Here is an 18,480-nt window from a genome sequence, read left to right as displayed (position 1 = left end):
ACTTCCTCCCAGCTTGGTGTCATCTGCAAACTTGCTGAGGGTGCACTCAATGCCTTCATCCAGGTCATTGATAAAGACATTGAACAGGGCTGGACCCAGTACTGAGCCCTGAGGAACCCCACTTGTGACTGGCCTCCAGCTGGAGTTAACTCCATTGACCACCACTCTCCGGGCCCGGCCATCCAGTCAATTTTCAACCCAGGAGAGTGTGTGCCTGTCCAGGCCAGAGGCTGACAGTTTCTGAAGCAGAATGCTGTGAGAATCTGTGTCAAAGGCTTTACTGAAGTCCAAGAAGACTCCATCCACAGCCTTTCCCCCATCCAGCAGTTGAGTCATTTTGTCATAGAAGGTGATCAGGTTAGTTTGGCAAGATCTGCCTTTTGTAAACCCGTGTTGACTGGGCCTGATCATCCAATTCTCCTGCATGTGCTTCATGATAGCACTCAAGATCACCTGTTCCATGACTTTCCCCGGCACTGAGGTGAGACTGACAGGCCTATAGTCCCTGGATCCTCCCTGCAATCCTTCTTGTATATGGGCACAACATCAGCCAGCCTCCAGTCTAGTGGAACTTCCCCAGTCAGCCAGGACCACTGGGAGATGATGGACAGGGGTTTGGAAAGGACATCCGCCAGCTCCTTCAATACTCTTGGGTGGATCCCATCCGGCCCCATAGACTTGTGGGTGTCTAGCTGGGCAAGCAAGTCTCTAACTGCCTCCTCTTGGTTAACCTCTTGGTTAATATGCTGTTCTCCAGTGCAGGAATATGCTCAAAGTACTAAAGGACCTGAGCAGGACTCTGCTCTATGAAAATTCCACATTCTCAAGCCCACAGGATTAGGATGCCCCAGGGAATAACAGACCCCTGTGAGTATTTTCGGGCGGGGAGGGTGTGGTGGTATGGATGGGTGTTTGAGAGAGAGAGTTGAGAGTTCTTCCATGTACAACTATTGAATCTGTGGATGCATCTGTGGATGTGGATTCAATAGGTAAGAGTCTTGAAAAGCTGTCTGGTTCTCCTACAGGGCAATGCCACACGGATTCTCATCTGATAGGAAAAAAAGATGTGATAGCGCCAATCAAAGAATTGCTCTGCAACTGCAAGAAAAGCATCCAAATATAAACTGAATGCAATTCTAAGGGTCATGACTAGGAGACTCTGTTCACCGTTTCCCTCAGCTTTGGAAAACCAAAATCCAGGCAGCGCTTTGCCTGGTTCCGTACTTCAGTTCAGAACTCAGAGGGCTGTAGTGAAAGCCACAAGGACAGTGGTGATCCCACACAGATGATGCTGGAGGAGAACTGGCAGTAACATCTCTGCGTCCAATCCTAACAAAGACGTTCTGCTAGGAAAACTGAAGAGAAATGCTGTATTGTACCTGGCAAGGGGAGGAGGTGTGTAAGAGCAAACCCACCCTCTGGGGTAAGGCAAGAAACTTCCAGGGAAAACTCACCACCTCAGGTCAGTGGAATGAACATGAACACTGCAGATATTTACCAGACCGCCTGATACACATGAATATGTTTTTCACACCATGGACTGTAAAAAAAGTATAGTCCTTGGGCATTAACAAAAACCGAAGAGGTCCAGGAAGAGAGAAAGAGAAAAATTAACTTCTGAGGAACAGGAGGAGTTGGTCACTTTCAAAAAGAACGATTTTTTAAAAAATGTGTGAACACAATGTTAATATTTTGATTCCCAGGACTATTCTGCAAGTACTTCTTATAATCAGTGATAAAGTGTTCCAGTTGGCTACAATCGTACTAAACTGTTGTAATAGGTTTAACCTGAAATGGGCTGCACCCCAGTTTTGACAGCACGCTTTATTATCAATAGCTGCTTTTGAAATGCTGTCATGACCTCTGTAAATTATATAAATTAAGATATGAGAAAAAGACTCTTCTTTAACCCAAAACAATGTCATTTTTTTTGTGTTTTGCCATAGGCCAGGCTCATGACTGCAGTTCATCCTGAGCAGCAATGTTGCACACAGCCTCTTGGGCACAAGCATCACTACTGTGGGGTACAGTCCTGTGCAGTGTGGATGAGGGTAGCAGAAAATAACCCTTCATTTGTTGGCTCAAACAGCAACCTCATTAAGTCAAAGGCAAAATTCCCAGTGCTGATTACTGGGTCAGAATTAGGCCAAACTTCCCCATCTTGTTTTTTCTGGCATTTATTCCTTCTCCCGAATGCTATAATATAGTGCCTGTAAACCAAGAACTTGCTGGCTGAAACAAGCCTACTGGATGGCTTTAACAACTATAAGGTCTTTTTCAGGTGACAAAATAATCCAGTTTGAATCCATATTTTTACCTTTTGTATTAAAACCTACAAAAATGTCCCCTTAAATTAATTTTCTTCCAATTGCATGTGTTGCCAAATGTTTCTGGTTTGGAAAATGACACCTTTTCAATACAAAAACAAGTTTGTGGTTTTTTTATAGGATGCAAACTGCATTTCCCCCAGCAGCTCTTATGTTTCCATTGTGTAAGAGATTTATCCTCCTCTAGTTTAGCCCTGGGCTCTATGCCTCCCCCAGCACGTTCAGGTTAGCGCAAATGTTCTTTGTGCTGCATCTACTTTTACAGCACACACACCATGTGCTGCAGCAGCATACATATTTAAATAGGCTGTTCCTTTACAAGCACATGTTCAAAAGATTTTATCTAATCAAATTTTAAATAGGAAATTACTTGTCTGACTTCACATTAGTAAGCTATTCCTTTCCCTTCTGCTCCAGATTGCATTATTAGGACTTCAGTACTAAACGGTCAGCAGTGTGCCAGAGTCACCAATCTTAATTTCAGGCTATAAATATCGGAATTATTACTTGTCAGTTTCAATACTGCAATGGCAAAATTTCTTTAATCTGAGGTGAACAGCAAACAGTTTTGAAAGCTGGGAATTTCAGAGGTTCTCTGCGCAAATAATTGCTAAGCCTTGGACAGGCACAATGTGGAGTATCACCCCCTTCATGAATTGATTTCTATGTACGTACACCCTACTGATTCAAAGGGGTTTTCGTTGCCCGTACTGATCTAATCCTACTTACTTTTGGAAATAACTGCTAACTGTGGACAACAATTCAAAAGTAAATGGGCTGAAACTATGATTTTGAGAATCTCAACTGAATTGAATGAAGTTTAAAAGAGTAGTTATCATGCTCAGACGCTGCCTGAATCATCACTGTTTAACATTCATGATTCATCTGGACTTCAGATGAGAGTTTATGATCTGCACAATGCCAGAAATCATACTATCTGCTTGTTCAAAATTAGAAGTTTGCTCAACAGACTACAAAAGTTATTGCTTTTATCTCTTCCAAAACGCTAATTGGTAATTACATTGCTTCTAAGCAGCACCAGACAACTGGGTCTTTGCCCTTTCTGGGGAATGCCAGGTTGGTCACTTGTGCAAGGTAGGTTTGCAGATCAGATCTAGGTCAAGAACGTGTAACCTTTCGGTAAGCATTAAAATAGGAAATGGACTTAAATCTTCCTGACACAAAGATTAATTTGCAAACTTGACAAAAGTTGTTTATTTAGAGGACGAACAAACTCTGAAGTGATAAAAAGTATCTCAAGAGATAAAACAATTTTAATAAATTATCTTAATTTGAAAATATCATTTAGTCAGATTCAAAGTTAGGTTGATTCTTAACAGCATTTTATTTCAGAAATAATTCAAATTTGGCTTGACATACTATTGGACATTGAGAGAAGAACAAGCACAACGTGGGGTTGAGAGACTAATGAGAGAAGACAGCCTAAAGAATCTTATAAAATGTCTCTAAATACTAAAAGATAGGAAGACAAGGACAGAAAACATTTTCTGATTGCGATATTCAGGAATCTGAACCAGGAATAGAGATGTTATTCAGAAAAAGAAAAGCTTCTGATACAAATATGCATGAGGGGTAATTAACTGAAGCAAGTGGAGGAAACCAGACTAAAAACAGTATTAGAGGTACTGAAGGATCCTGTATCCAGCTGAACTTTCCATCTCTGAGAACTACAATGAAGACCCTTAATAATTCATAACTTAGAGACTTCACCCTGGTTGCACAGATTCCCACTCCACACTCCAGGATGGCATAAGAAAACAAATAGGTTTCTGTCTTCACTGTTTTGCAAATGACACCCAGTTGCAAGGTTTGGGTGCCGCAGACAGCGTTACAGCCTTCTCGGATCTGCACAACACCCTAAAATTTTTCTGAAATGTGTCAGTTGTCTTGCCCATTCCAGAAAGGGTTACATTTCAGGGAAATATGATTCATCTGATTTCAGGATTGAAGGACGAAAATAAACACTCTTAGAACCCAGCAGATAGGAGACACTGTGGGATAAATCAGACGCAAAATCATCTGCTGAGGAATAACATGCCTAATCTTCGAATTCTTCAAGGAAGGTATTTAACTACATTCAAGATCATCAATGTTTTAAGTCATTTTAAATACCTTGATCTCACAGCACCTAGATTTAGCCCTATACATTCCTGATCCTGTTGATACGTTGCATACTTCAGTTCTGTTCTTCTTCTAGTAAATAGAGTGTACAGGACACAGCATTTGTACTGTGCTCACTGTTACCACAACACTAAACTGTGCTTTCTTTCAAGGTGATGTCTTGGTCCAAAATTTCTCAGCTGAGACATTCTGATGGTGTATCTGTTTGCTTTAGGCACAACAGCACTCTTTTAAGGAGTATTATTAGACCTTAAAATGGACAAACAAGGAACAGAAAACCTCAAAATGCATACCTGGTGTACTCAAGGTATTTTCTCAAAATTTTCTCAAGGTATTTTCTCAAAGATAAAACACCTACCAGAAATACCAGTTCAAAAGAGGGAGGAAGGGAAAACAAACCAAAGCAATTCTTTTCCCTGCTTGAAAAGAACAGCGACTGCTTAGGCTTCCCTCATGAATCATGAAACAAGGGAAGGCGGCAGCAGAGAGAAAACAGAAACTGGATTTGTATTTGTCAGTGACTTTCAGTTCTATTCCCACTGACAAACAGCTTATGCGATCTGCCTTCCACTTCTCGGGCGCAATGAGAGATGACAGAGGGTTTCTTAGAGCGTTTAAGGTTGCAATAATTCATAACTTAATCTTAATAAACTTGGAATAATTTACCTATGGAATAAAAAAGGTCCTGATTTTGCTTTTACTGTCTTCCTTCCATGGAGAAATGCGGTTCCCTCCCCTGTCCAGATATCCCCACGTGCCAACACATTGCTTCTCACAGCTCTGGGTGTTACTAAAATCCTAAACCAAAGCAGCATGGCAAATCATAGAATCACTGTTGGATTTGAAGGCACAGCGATTCACTGCATTTGTTACACTTCCTCACTCCAGGGGTGGAGGAAGGGTTTGCTGATGTGATGCACAGTGCAGCTCAGCACGTGAAGCAGGCGCTGCCATCACCACCACTCATTTGTGACCAGGATGTGTGCTCTGGTGTGGCACCAAGACTAACTCGCAGGTGAATGCTTTCCTTTGGTTTGCAGGATTGTTTCGATAACTTACAGCATAATAGCATTAGCGTTTTAAACTGAACTTCCATTAAGTTATACGAGTTATCTACTTTGAACTAATCTGAAGGGCCTTTCATTGTTAACTCCTCTTAATTAATTTCGGCTTTATGGCATTTGGGGGGCAAATTGCCTTAGCCTTCACATTTATCCTAGCACTACTTGGCATAACCGAGATATTAGAGCTCTCAAGTGAATTTCTTGTCAGAAGGATCTAAATCACACAACTTATGAGTGTTACTCGTGGAGGATCAGTTTTACTCTCCATTTAGCTTGGCCTCTAAGCTCTGGGTGCCAGCCTGGTGCTTGCAAATGACTTTTACAGAAGTAGGTATTATGAGTCGGGGGTCAAAGTTATCTATCTGCAGGCCTGAAGCAAGAAATATCTTCTGCTTCACGTGCTTAGTAAGGCATTTTTTTTGTTGAAGCTTGCCCTTCTCATAGCTTTACCCATCACATAACAAGTGGCCTCTTTTCATTCATGCTCTTTGTGATCTGTGTTGTTCCTGTTTGAGGCCATTCAGCTTTGTGACTTTCATCATTATCACCAATTGATTGTTATTATTACAACATGTTAGAAATACTGGTGATCGGGAATTCATTGGAAAATTAGATCAATGACCTTTCAGTTTAGGGCTGGTTTCAAAGCACATCTCAAATATACGGACTCACCGAGTTGCTGTGGAAAGGAACTAGATAAAATATTGCTGGCAAAGTTAGTAACAACTGTTCTGCTGCAATAAGTGCATTCAAAGGACACAGATTACTGGTAATATTTTTAATAGAAAGTTGGTGAAAGCATGTTACCCTTCAGTGATCTACAACACAGTCTCTAATGACTGCTTACACAGAACTACTGCAAACAGTTAAACCCAAAATGTCTTTATCTTGATCTCTCCAATATTTCCCTTCCCCTTATGGAACAACACTTTAGAAGGCTTTATACCCTAAGCAACTAAAATGCTTTTGCCTTTTAATTCTGTCTAAACAGTGCTAAAATGATCAAAAATGTCCTTTAATTTAAATTTCTCTAGCAAAGGGTAAAATTACATTTCCCTGATTACCCCTTTACCTCTTTGAAAGTACCCAAGACATTACCAAAGTTGTTCAGAGAGTCACAGAGCTGGCACTCAGTCCATAGCTCCTCTAGCTGTGTTGTGATTAGCTTTAGAAGAAATTCCTGTGGGGATGTGTTTATCTGGTCATGCAAAAAGTCATTTATACAACTCGGCAAACACTCCTGACCTGCATAGATCCAAAGAGGAGAGCTGGTGGTACTGGGAACTTGCTCACCTCAGCTCTAGGAGTGCAAATCTGAGGGAACTTAAATTCCTTTCCTTTACACTTCCGACTGTCACGTAAATGCTGAGGTTGAGGAAGGATTAGGAATGAATATACTCTTCTCATACACATTTCTTTTAAAATTATACTGTGTAATGAAGGGCACTAAAATGACATGTAATACCTTATCCCTGTGCCAGTAGATTACAAAAATAGATTTAATCAGAGATAGAGAGATTGGGAAACTTTCTTCCTTCTTTCTTTCTTCACGCTCCCCACAATGCTTTCTCCCGGTATCCCCTTCGCAGCTGTCTCTCAGCCTGTTTGCACAGAGCAGAGGCTGCAGAAAATGTCACTGTCCTCCAGACAAACGCTTAGCAAAGTGTGCCCATGAGATAACAGCGTGATAACATCACGAGCCCAAAGCAACTCCGCTTGGGATCAGATCCTATCAAGTTCCATTAGCATTAATCAAAATCTGTACTTTTCATCCTGATTATCTAGGTTTCTCTGGTTTTCTTTGCTCCATGTCTCTTCTGAAACCGTATCTCTACAACAGAGGCCAAAGCCTCTGCATCTGTGGAACTACCACCCACTTCTTTCCACAGGTGCTATCAGGGTTTGCTCCTGTTGACAGAAGCTCATCTCTATCTACCACCCCAAATGACAAATATAAAGCTTTGAAACCACACAGTTTTCTTAAAAATCAACCTTATATAAAGGCTTAAATTGTTACAAGGCTGTTCTGTGGATGGAACGAGGCATTTACACTAAGGCAATAAAAGAATTTATAGGCTCTGTAAAAATGGAGCTGAAGATAAAATGTCTTGTGTAACAAAGGATGTAGAAAAATGTCTATGCAAGACAGTGGGATGGGGATGAGGGATGATGGAGAGGTTTCTCCGGGCAGGAAGACAGAAGACACTGAAAATGCAATATTTCTGTGAGTTAGGATCATCTGTGAGGCAAGTGAAGATGTGTGGCATTAAGAAGCTGATGAGCTTGGCTGACTGCCAGCAAGTCACTGGTGGCATAGTCACTACTATGATCTCGGAATATTGATGTTTTGTACTAATAATTACAAAATCAGCAGCTGTACAACTACATATTTGGATAAATACAAGTGTAAGTGCATCCTATAACATGGTGAATGGAAATGAAGTACGATTAAAGTGACAGCTCATACAGTAACATTGATGCCTAGAAAAGACAGACAGGAGAATGATAACATAATAAAGGATAAAAGAATCTTGATATTCAAAAAGAAAAAAATGACAATGAAAACATTCACGAGCAGTGAGAAAAATACATTAACTTTCTGTAGTGAGAGCAGATGCAGATCAGACAGAAGACATTAAGAAAAAAAGGAAATTTACTTGTCTTATAAAGGCATGCTGGGGCAAAAAGCAAAAAATCCTTCTTGTATGCCAGGAAGAAGAAATCTACAACCAGGATAATATCTCCTGATACTCTCTCCAGAACAGAAAAATGCACTGAAGCTGTGGAGCATCTAAACAGCCAAGAAGAAAGCCAAGGGTTGAAATCGTGTCACTTGAATGTGCTAACAAAGTAAACTTCTTATAGGTTCCCCCTCAGGTACTGAAATGTGACAGTAAGTGGAATATTCGACTGAGAGAGATGGCTGAAATCAGAAAATACTTATTAAGGGAAGGGAGCTTAATGAAAGAATTAAGAAGTACAGAAGAAAACTGTTACTGGGATTGGATAAGCATTTGGCAAAAATCACAGTAATAAAGCCCATCTGACACAGTCACATTCAAGGCCTGGCTGGGATGTTGCAAGACACGTTTGTTTATTGAATGCCTGCACCAAGAGATACGATCTTAAAGCGTTGTTTAAAATCTGCTGTGCATAAGGGTCAGTGCTACTCAGGCATTAATTATTCCATGGAAACCCACTGCTTTTGGGATGGGGACAAAGCATCTCTGTGTGGAGCAGCCAGACGGGGAAAAGGTAAAATCCACGCCTCTATTTCTAAAGTTTCAAGGCATGGCAGAAGGAGTGGAGTTAATACATGTCCCATCAGAGGGCTTGGGTTTTGACCCATATACAGATCACACCCACAGAGGGGTGAATCTGGTGCAAAGACTGCAGTTCCTGTACACCAGACAGGTTGGCTTTGACTATTCTGTTTGGGAGAGGAAGGCTCAAGGGTAGGCTAAGATATGTTTTCCTTAACCTGTGTTGTTTGTCTGCCTTACCAGCAAGAAGACAGTGGTAGTCTGGCACGAGCTGTATTCCCCATGGCTTTGCACAATATCGTATCAGGCTTCTCTAGAAAGAAGCTTGAATTCATTTCTGTCTTACACTGTCTGTGCAGAACATACAGGTCCTTATAAAGTACAGTGATACCTGCTAGTGAGCAAGTCCAGGAATACCCATGTCCTTCCCATCCACGGACAGGTGTGCATATGGACCTGCGAAGAGGTAGGGTCAGCACAAGCTTCCTTCAACGTAATGCTCCACACCTGCCAAAAAGACTAGAGCTGTCTGTAGGTGACTTTGGGCTTGCGCTAAACCCAGGCCCCTGCCTGCAGTCTAAACATTCCCTCTGAACTGTTTAATGGCTAATTGCCTAATGATTTCCCTGAACAGAGATCTAATCTTCCTTGTCAGTGCTCAGGTGGGGCCTCCTCACAGCATACAGCTGTGCAGAACAGCTGGGAATGGGAAACGTCCTTAGCACTTATTCACTGACCAGACTGAAACGTTTTTCCTTTTCTTTGAAGAGAGGAGAGGCAGGACACAACGTGAATCTGTTCCTGTTCTCTGGGGAGACCTTCCAGCAACATAGAATCATAGAATCACCAGGCTGGAAAGGACCCACTGGATCATTGAGTCCAACCATTCCTAACACCCCCTTAAACCATGCCCCTCAGCACTTCATCCACCCATTCCTTAAACACCTCCAGGGAAGGTGACTCGACCCCCTCCCTGGGCAGCTGTTCCAGTGCCCGATGACTCTTTCCATGAAGAATTTTTTTCTGATATCCAGCCTGAACTTCCCCTGGCGGAGCTTCAGGTCATTCCCCAGTGTCCTGACCTCTGTCACTTGGGGGAACATTCCAGTACACAAAGGGTCTACAGGAAAGCTTGGGGAGTGCAGGGACAGGATGAAGGGGAACGGTTTTAACTGAAAGACGGGAGATTTAGATGAGATTTTAAGAAGTATTTTCCTGTGAGGGTAGGGAGGCCCTGGCACAGAGCAGTCATGGATGCCCCATTCCTGGAAGTATTCAAGGCCAGGATGGATGAGGCTTTGAGCAACCTGTTCCAGTGGGAGATATCACTGCCCACAATAAGGGTGTTGGAACTGGATGATCTTTAAATTCCCTTCCAACACAAACCATTCTATGATTGTCTTTTCATGAACAGTAGGATGTTAATCCCTCTCCTAGTGAACATTCCTGTTGCTGAATCCTGCAAAACGCTGAGCAATCCCTGCTTATTTCCACCCACTCCCCACCGCGCCGCTGCCCTTCATGGTCTAGTAAGGGTCTAAGAATATGCACCAACATCAGTGGACTCATTTAGTGTTGGAAGTTCATGTAAGGCTATCTTCATAGAATCATAGAATCACCAGGTTGGAAAGGACCCACGGGATCATTGCGTCCAACCATCTTACGTGATCACACAGAGCTAAGCACAGGTCAGACAGAGATACTGCTTTGCACTTCTGCCTACAAACCTGCACCAGTGAAACAGGGCAAATCACAGAGCAATTTCCCCACTGGTGCTCAAGATTTATATGCCTTGCTTTTCTCTTCTTAAATCTCTCCTAACGAAGCTTTGGTCAAACACAATTGACAGATATTGTCATTAAAAAGTTGGTACTTGGCAACAAACAGCACACCGGTGTGCTTGGGAAGCAGTGCTATTTCCACAGCTTTGCCCAAGAAGCGATACTTGCACTAAATGGTAAGGCCTGGGAGAATGAGACATTGTAAAATATCTTCTACCATACACAATTTTCTAAGAGAATGCTGGTTTCCTGAGAATTTGTTTATCATGTTTGTATGAAATCACTTGGATAAACACACATGATATAGAACAGATTATTAAGCCCATTATGATTAAAGGAGTAAGTGGTTATCTTTTTAGATAATTAATTTGGCAAGCAAACACTTATTTGTAACAAAAGTAAACAAAACACCAGCACTAAATAATAGATAGCCACTGGTCTTAACTGCAGACAGAGAGTAAAAAAATTAACTGATATGCAGGAATGATTCTCCATGGCTAGAAGGTGACAAACAACAGGACAGGGTTTTGCTCTCCACTGCAAGATGACAGCCAGCAATCCCCAACCGAAAACTGGGGGAAAGGATATGTACTACTACGGACCTGGCAAACACAGAACCCCGCGTGTGCTTACCTGCCCAGTACACGCTGCAATCCAAACCCAGGAGCCAGGCCCTCTGATCGCCGTTTGGCAAAACACACGGGGGAGGTAGCACTGCACCCTGTCCAGGGGGATCTGTGAGCAGTTCTGAACAGCAATGCTTTGAAGCTGGTAACCTAGATATTGATGAAACTCCAGCAATTTATTGCTAACGATTTTTTTTTTCCCCAGGAGGTGGAAAGGAATGAGAGTTCAGTAGGTTTTCAGAAACTATTGAAAAGCAATCTGGGTCTTTTGCAATGCTCAAAGCAGGTCTTTCAACACACAAATTGCAAATATAACTTTCATAAAGGTTTCAAATAAATAACAGATGTAGTCATTTTTACTACAATCTAAATTCAGCATTTTAGATGTTGACATTGAAATCCTTTCTTCTCTTTTCCATGGACCTGTTGTTAAAAGCATGACTGCTCTGCCAAAATGTCTATGTTTTGAAAGGCTGTTATTCCTTTTTTATTCCTTTTGTTCTGCTGCTCCAACACACATTGATGAGATCGGTGGCGTTTTATAGCTATTGTTTATGTCTCACCCAAACCTGCCACAGTCAGTGAGAATATTACCACGGCTTTACTAAGCTTCAAATATGGGTTCTATTTGGGATTTAGCTTTAGCTTCAATTCATGTCTCAATTCACTGTGCATGCCAAGCAAGCAAGGAATAGTCAACATTGTCACACCCCAATTTTACAAAACAACGGTCAGACATACACAACAGGTTTTAAGTTTAGGAAATATAACAAATTCACAGGTTCTACAATTAGAAACGCCATCTTAAAGACATGCAGCAAGAGGAAATTCAACTAATCTGATGTTTGTTTTATTTCCTTAACGTTCTATTAAAGAAAGAAGCTCTACAATGAGATTACTCCATTTTGTCTCTTAATTGTATCAAGATATGCAAAACAGATTTACTGCTAGTGGCTTATATACAGTACAATATTTTATAGCTAATTATGAAACAGTGATACTATTGTCACACAATGAAATACTTATTCTTACTGTTATGAATCAAGAAAATTTTCTAAAATGACTTGTAATTAGCTTTTTAATTGGATATAAACCCAACTAAATTCTGAAAAAGCTAGTTAGATACATATAATTCTTTTAAATCCGGGGTGATATCGGCATAAAATATTTTAATTAAATAGATCACAAAAACAGGGAAAAAACAGACATTAAGTATTAGTCTGTTATTAAGGCCAGCTGTAAGTCAGAAATTGAAGTTTTTATTTTTGAACACCTGAACTCTGCCATTGTCCATGTAAGCATGGATACATATCCTCCCAACACAGTGTATTAATAGTTTCATTGTTTACTGAAGAGGAGTTGGCACCTGGCTTTTGTTGGTATTGCAGCACACAGAGAGGAAAGTGTACTAACGCATTCACCCCCACAAATCCCCAGGGCTCAAACCATCTAGCAGTCTTCTTGTTATTTATGTACATAATACAATGAACAATTAAAAAAAAAAGTTAAGCACGTAGTTTTTTTAAAAAATTGTATCAAAGTTCAAAACCATTGGTGAGTAGATCGGGGAAATCTTTACTTGATCTGTTAGTCGCAATTACTTAATTTGAAAAATTATTGTCCCTCTGTGATGACCCCTCCTGTACCTCAATCATACATCCTGTCAACACAAATTAAATGCCAGGTATTTATGACCTGGCACTGCAAATGAAATCCAACATTTTTGCACACGCTGCAAAGCACAGGTCTGAGCTCAGTTTGCCTTAACAAATAATCATAGTATGAACAACTGAAGCCTTCGTTACAGACTAATCACAGCTTGTGTGTAAGTCTTATCTGAATATGGGACATCTTTTCCCATACTCCACTTTATGGTAAAGGGACAAGGAAGAGGCACTTGCTTATCTCAGCAGAATGAAAGAGCAGTTTAAAACTTTCCTGGGTTCTAGTCAGCTTGTTAAGCTTCTTAACGTGCTTGTTATTTCTCAACACTATTATACCTGCATTTCACATACCAGCGCATCCAAACCAAATTACATACACACACGCTTTAGCAAGTAAAGTGGTTACATTTTGATAAACTGAAATGAATCAGAGCTTCCAGACATGATAAACCAATAATATCAAGTACTCAGAAGGAAACACCTTACTTCTTATTGACTTGCTCCAGTAAGGACTTAACTACATATTCAATTGCCAGTATTCTGGTGGAAGTTGTTAGATTCTGCATTTGATGATATTATAACCAAGTAATTTCATGAATAAATATTGTAGAACGCATATCTAAGACTATCAAGAAATTTTATTTCATCAGCAGCTCACCACTAGGAAAAAACCAATATTTCAAGTGGGTTTTTCTTAGGATTAAATACTTTCAGAAGCCAACTCTGTTCGGATCATTCTTCAGTATCAGTATGCAACCAATAAATATTTATGTTAACACTTAGCATAGTCTATAAGCACATGAATTTTCTATTTATTTGAAGAGTCCATAATATCTAGGAAGGCTCTTCCAGTATTTCTGTGATCTAGATTTCATTGCAGATATTATTCACTCTAAATTTAAGTCTTTTATCGGAACGCCAAGTGTTAAATTATATTGGGTTACTGTCTGTATCATACTATTTTTACTGCAGCTCTTCACAGATGAAGATTCAAGTCCTTTGAATTTAGTAGAATTTTGAGAGTAATTCAAGCAGTGCAAATCTTAACTCTGTTCACATAATTGTGACATTTATGAATTTCTAAGCTCTGTATGTGCCTATAGAAACTGTATTTACCTGCTGTGTGAATCCTGTCACCGGATCCTTGACAGCCATCCTCATCATCACAATCCCCGCTTGACTCCACGTCTTCACTTCTTCCACCCCCACTGCCAAGATCTTGGGAAGCCCATCTTCCCAGTTTTGATTTTGCCTTCTCAGCATCCAGCTAAAATGGAAGAAGTGAAGTCAACAATGGTCAGAATATTTACACAGTTCTGGTGACCAAGCTGGGTTTATAAACGGACAAGCACTTTCTCAATGACTTTCAAGAACTGGTCCTCAAGTTGGCAATTTTGGCAGTGACATGGAAATATTTTGGAATAACAGACTATACCATCAAATCTTCCCCACCACAGATGACCAGGGACATTTATCAGACTTTAAAGTGTGAACATCATATTTGGTCCTGCAGCTTTTCCTCTCGCAAACCACACTTTGGAAATCACTGGTTAATGATGGTACAATCTGCCAGCTGAATGCTTATGTTGGGCTATTTACAACTGAAGACCACAATGTACTTGACAGCCTTGAAGAATTAAGGATATCAGTTACTTTTCATTATGGGCTTGGTCACTTGGAAGCCACGGCCCCTGGATGTGATGTACCAACCAAAATGCTGGTACCAACTGCAAAATGTTCATTACATTTCACCTGAAATCTATTTCTTGGACTGAATACGGAATAAGAAAGCCTTTTTAGAAATATATCTAAACGTATCATACTAGGTCACATTTGCTATAACAACATATTTAGACAGGCTGAGAGAATTGGGGTTGTTCAGCCTGGAGAAAATCTCCAAGGTATAGTGACCTTCCAGTACCTGAAGGGGCTACAAGAAAGCTGGGGAGGGACTGTTTACAAAAGCTTGTGGTGATGGGATGAGGGGCAATGGGTATAAACTGGAGAGGGGCAGATTTGGACTAGACATAAGGAAGAATTTCTTCACTATGAGAGTGGTGAGGCACTGGAATAGGTTGCCCAGGGAAGTTGTGGACACTCCCTGGAGGTGTTCAAGGCCAGGTTGCATGGGCCTTGAGCAGCCTGATCCAGTGGGAGGTGTCCCTGCCCATCGCACAGCGTTTGGAACTGGATGATCTTTAAGGTCCCTTCCAACCCAAACTATTCTGTGATTCTATGATTTATTCCCTAGACTCGTCTTTCTGATCTTTAGATAACTCTCTCCCCTTCCGTCACCACGAACAACAGTTGCCTACTATTAGTGCTGTGGTATGAAATGTTTTTTGACTTCACTGGCAGTTCCAAAAAATTAAAAATACCATTTTATTTTCAGTAAATCTAAACACAGCCTATCCAGGGAACAACAAAAGCAGCACTGTATGGGAAGAAAAAAAGTTACTGGCTTAGACTTAACAGATTCTGCTGTAAGGCATTCATCAAGGAAGGATGACTCAGGAGAAACTTGAAGCTGCACCTCCACCCACCTGACAGGAGCACCTACCTGCTGAACTACACGGCACCTCTCCTGTTCGACTGTCCAATTTTTATATAATGTTTTGGAACCAACGCGTTCCATGTTCCTTGGTGCCCACCCTCCTCAACATCTTGTGTTTATTGATGCTATTGCAAAGGATACCTCAGGGTAGTAGAGAAGGTGGGACAGCTTCTGCAGAGAAAAGCCTTCACAGCTTGGCTTCTCCGACAGACCAGCGATAGGGTAACACCCTGACTCAGAGCAGATTTTTTCACAACCTGGCTAAGTTGCCCTAGTTATTATGAAGTTTCCCTTCCCCTAATCCTATCACCCCATTTTGTGAGTGACTATCAACTTCATTTCTGAATCGTGCTGAAAAATTACATTCGGTGGTGTTGGTTTTGTTTCTAAGTGATGCAAAGAGCCTATCCAGTATTTCTGATCACTTTCTTCAAGTAGCTGAAAGCCAACCTACAAAGCATATCACTAAATCATAGAATGGTTTGGTTTGGAAGAGATCTTAAAGCCCACCCAGTTCCACCCCCTGCCATGGGCAGGGACACCTCCCACTGGAACCGGTTGCTCAAGGCCCCATCCAACCTGGCCTTGAACACCTCCAGGGTTCCAAGCAGCCACCGCTTCTCTGGGCAACTTGGGCCAAGGCCTCCCCACCCTCATAGTGAAGAACTTACATCTAATCTAAATCTACTCTCTTTCAGGTTAAAGCCATTACTTGTCATCCTATCACTCCATGCCCTTGTAAAATGCCCCTCCCCGGGTTTCCCGTAGGCCCCCTTTTAGGTACTATAAGGTTGCTATAAGGTTTCCCTGGAGCTCTCTCTTCTCCAGACTGAAAAATCCCAATTCTCTCATAAGAACATTGTTCTGAAAGGCAGCAGCTTGTGTATTTCCTTTTCAGAGTTATGAAGACCTTGACCACGTTAATTCTACTTGTGTGGTATCATGATCTCTTATCTTAGTTATGTGGAAATATTTTAACCAAATGGAAAGACTTTCTAACGCTTCTCAAAGCTGGTAAGATTCTGGATCTATCCAACAACCTTTATCATAAGCATCTTCCCCCAAAGTATTGCAGATCCATTTATCCCAGAGGACTGTGATTATTCTTGGCACTGAGCAAAATGTATTTTGAAATGTAGCTACTTTGAAGATTCAAACACTTTTCACACTAAAAAGATAGTGGGCTGTGAGCTGAGGGAGGAACTGGAGCACAGGGCTAATACAACTGTATTAACTGGGTTGGAAGGATGCAGCAATTTCTCCATAGTGTGAAGATTTATGCGATAGTCTCCTTCTTCTGTAGATACTGTGAGTTGCCATCTTCCCCTCTGTGTTGACAAATGCTTGCATCAGTGCAGCAGAGATCCTGTTTTATCTCTATCTATTTGGATGATCCAGAGATCATCCAAAAAGTGCCAACTTCTATAAGGCAGAACTCAAGAAATTTTTCACTCTTTCACTGAAAAGATCTGTTTGCTCATTCTGAAGACACAAATAACTTCACATTGCAGTGGGAAGACCAGTAAGTGGGAGGAGAGGACAGGGACTCCAGCGGGGAAGTGCACTGAACACTGTCTAATTGTTACTCCATGATTGTTTTTTACAAACAAGTTGCTTAGTGTTGAGACTCATTATTTGCAGGCGTAAAGACTGATTCACGGCAATACACAAGAATGTTTTGTTGAACAACTGGGAAACTCCACCTAGGAGGGAGAAAGATAACTCTGTTCCTTCACAGATTTATTGTGTCCGTCAGGAGAATACTCATTCATTCTTGGTTATGATCCTTCAGAATGTAAAGAAACAGCTAAGTAGTGAACAGAATGGACACAAAATTTAATAAGGGCTTTTAACAACTGTTTGCCAGCCAAAAGTTTATAGGAACGTTTACTGCCTGTTAAGGTACTCCTCCTTTTTCAAAAATTTTATTTTATTCAGCACTCACGGCTCCATTCTGACCTCTGCTCAAATTAAATAAATACTTGAACCAAATATTCACCACATTCTTGGCCAAAGAACAAGAAACAAGTGCAGCTTTTCAACATGGTGCACTGCAGCATTTTACAGACTTCTGAGCTCTTAGTACCTTCAGTATTAAAAGAGATCAGGTGGAGCCCAGATCTGCATTTCCAGACCATATAAATGAAGGTGCACCAAGCTCCTTCCTGGCCTCCCAGGAGACGGCAGAATCAACTCAGGTAAAACCTACCAAAACTTTTCCACCCTGTATGCCTTTTCCAAACCTTTTCCGATGACTTTTCCAGCAAAGAATTTTCTATCTGTGGCTAACATTCACCTAGAAGAATGAAGCAGCACCCAATTTTGCACAGAGATAATGATTTATCCCAGCCAAGAAGAAGAAGAAGAAGAAGAAGCTGAGGAGTTCTTCTATAAACAACTGCGAGAAGTCTCAAGATCGCTAGCTCTTGTCCTTGTGGGAGACTTTAATCTTCCAGATGTCTGCTGGAGGTACAATACAGCAGAGAGGAAGTAGTCTAGGAGGTTCCTGGAATGTGTGGATGACAACTTCCTAACATAACTTGTGAAGGAGTCAACAAGGGAAGGTGCCCTCCTGGACCTGCTGTTTGTGAACACAGAAGGCCTTGTGGGGGGATGTGATGGTTGGAGGCCGCCTGGGGAAATGCGATCATGAGATGGTAGAATTTTCAGTTCTAGGTGAGATGAGGAGGGGGGTTAGCAGAACGGCCACATCCTGGACAAGGGAAAGGCTGTGGATGCAGTCTTCTTAGGCTTCAGCAAAGCCCTTGACACAGTCTCTCACAGCATTCTGCCCAGGACCCTGTCTGTCTCTGCCCTGAACAGACACACCTCTCCTGAGTGGAAAACTGGTTGGATGGCGGAGCCCAAAGAGTGGTAGTCAATGGAGTTAATTCCAGCTGGAGGCCAGTCACAAATGGTGTCCCCCAGGGCTCAGTGCTGGGTCCATTCCTGTTCAATGTCTTTATCAATGACCTGGATGAAGTCATAAAAACACCCTTAGCACATTTGCAGCCAACACTAAGCTGGGAGGAAGTATCGATCTGCTGGAGGGTAGGGAG

At 41.4% G+C, this 18,480-nt stretch overlaps 1 protein-coding gene across 10 annotated transcripts in view; it reads right to left on the bottom strand.

Annotated features, from left to right (window-relative positions):
• LOC104068773 (glypican-5) overlaps positions 1-18,480 on the bottom strand; it is a 501,941-nt gene that overhangs the window by 199,418 nt on the left and 284,043 nt on the right. For 7 of the 10 annotated variants that reach the window (XR_008451209.1, XR_008451208.1, XM_054074212.1 and 4 more), the window contains one exon: positions 13,984-14,134. The exons of 1 other annotated variant lie outside the window; for it this stretch is intronic. Coding sequence is in view for 6 of the 9 variants with exons in the window: in XM_054074212.1 (XP_053930187.1) it covers positions 13,984-14,134 (151 nt within the window). In the remaining 3 variants the exon portion in view is untranslated. Of the gene's footprint in view, positions 1-11,210; positions 11,354-13,983; positions 14,135-18,480 lie in introns of all 10 variants that reach the window. 2 more of the 10 variants (XR_008451207.1, XM_054074210.1) reach the window with 1 other exon arrangement.

Source organism: Cuculus canorus, chromosome 9 (genome assembly GCF_017976375.1).
Source record: "Cuculus canorus isolate bCucCan1 chromosome 9, bCucCan1.pri, whole genome shotgun sequence".
Classification (NCBI taxonomy): Eukaryota; Metazoa; Chordata; class Aves; order Cuculiformes; family Cuculidae; genus Cuculus; species Cuculus canorus.
This window is presented reverse-complemented; position numbering and strand designations above follow the sequence as displayed.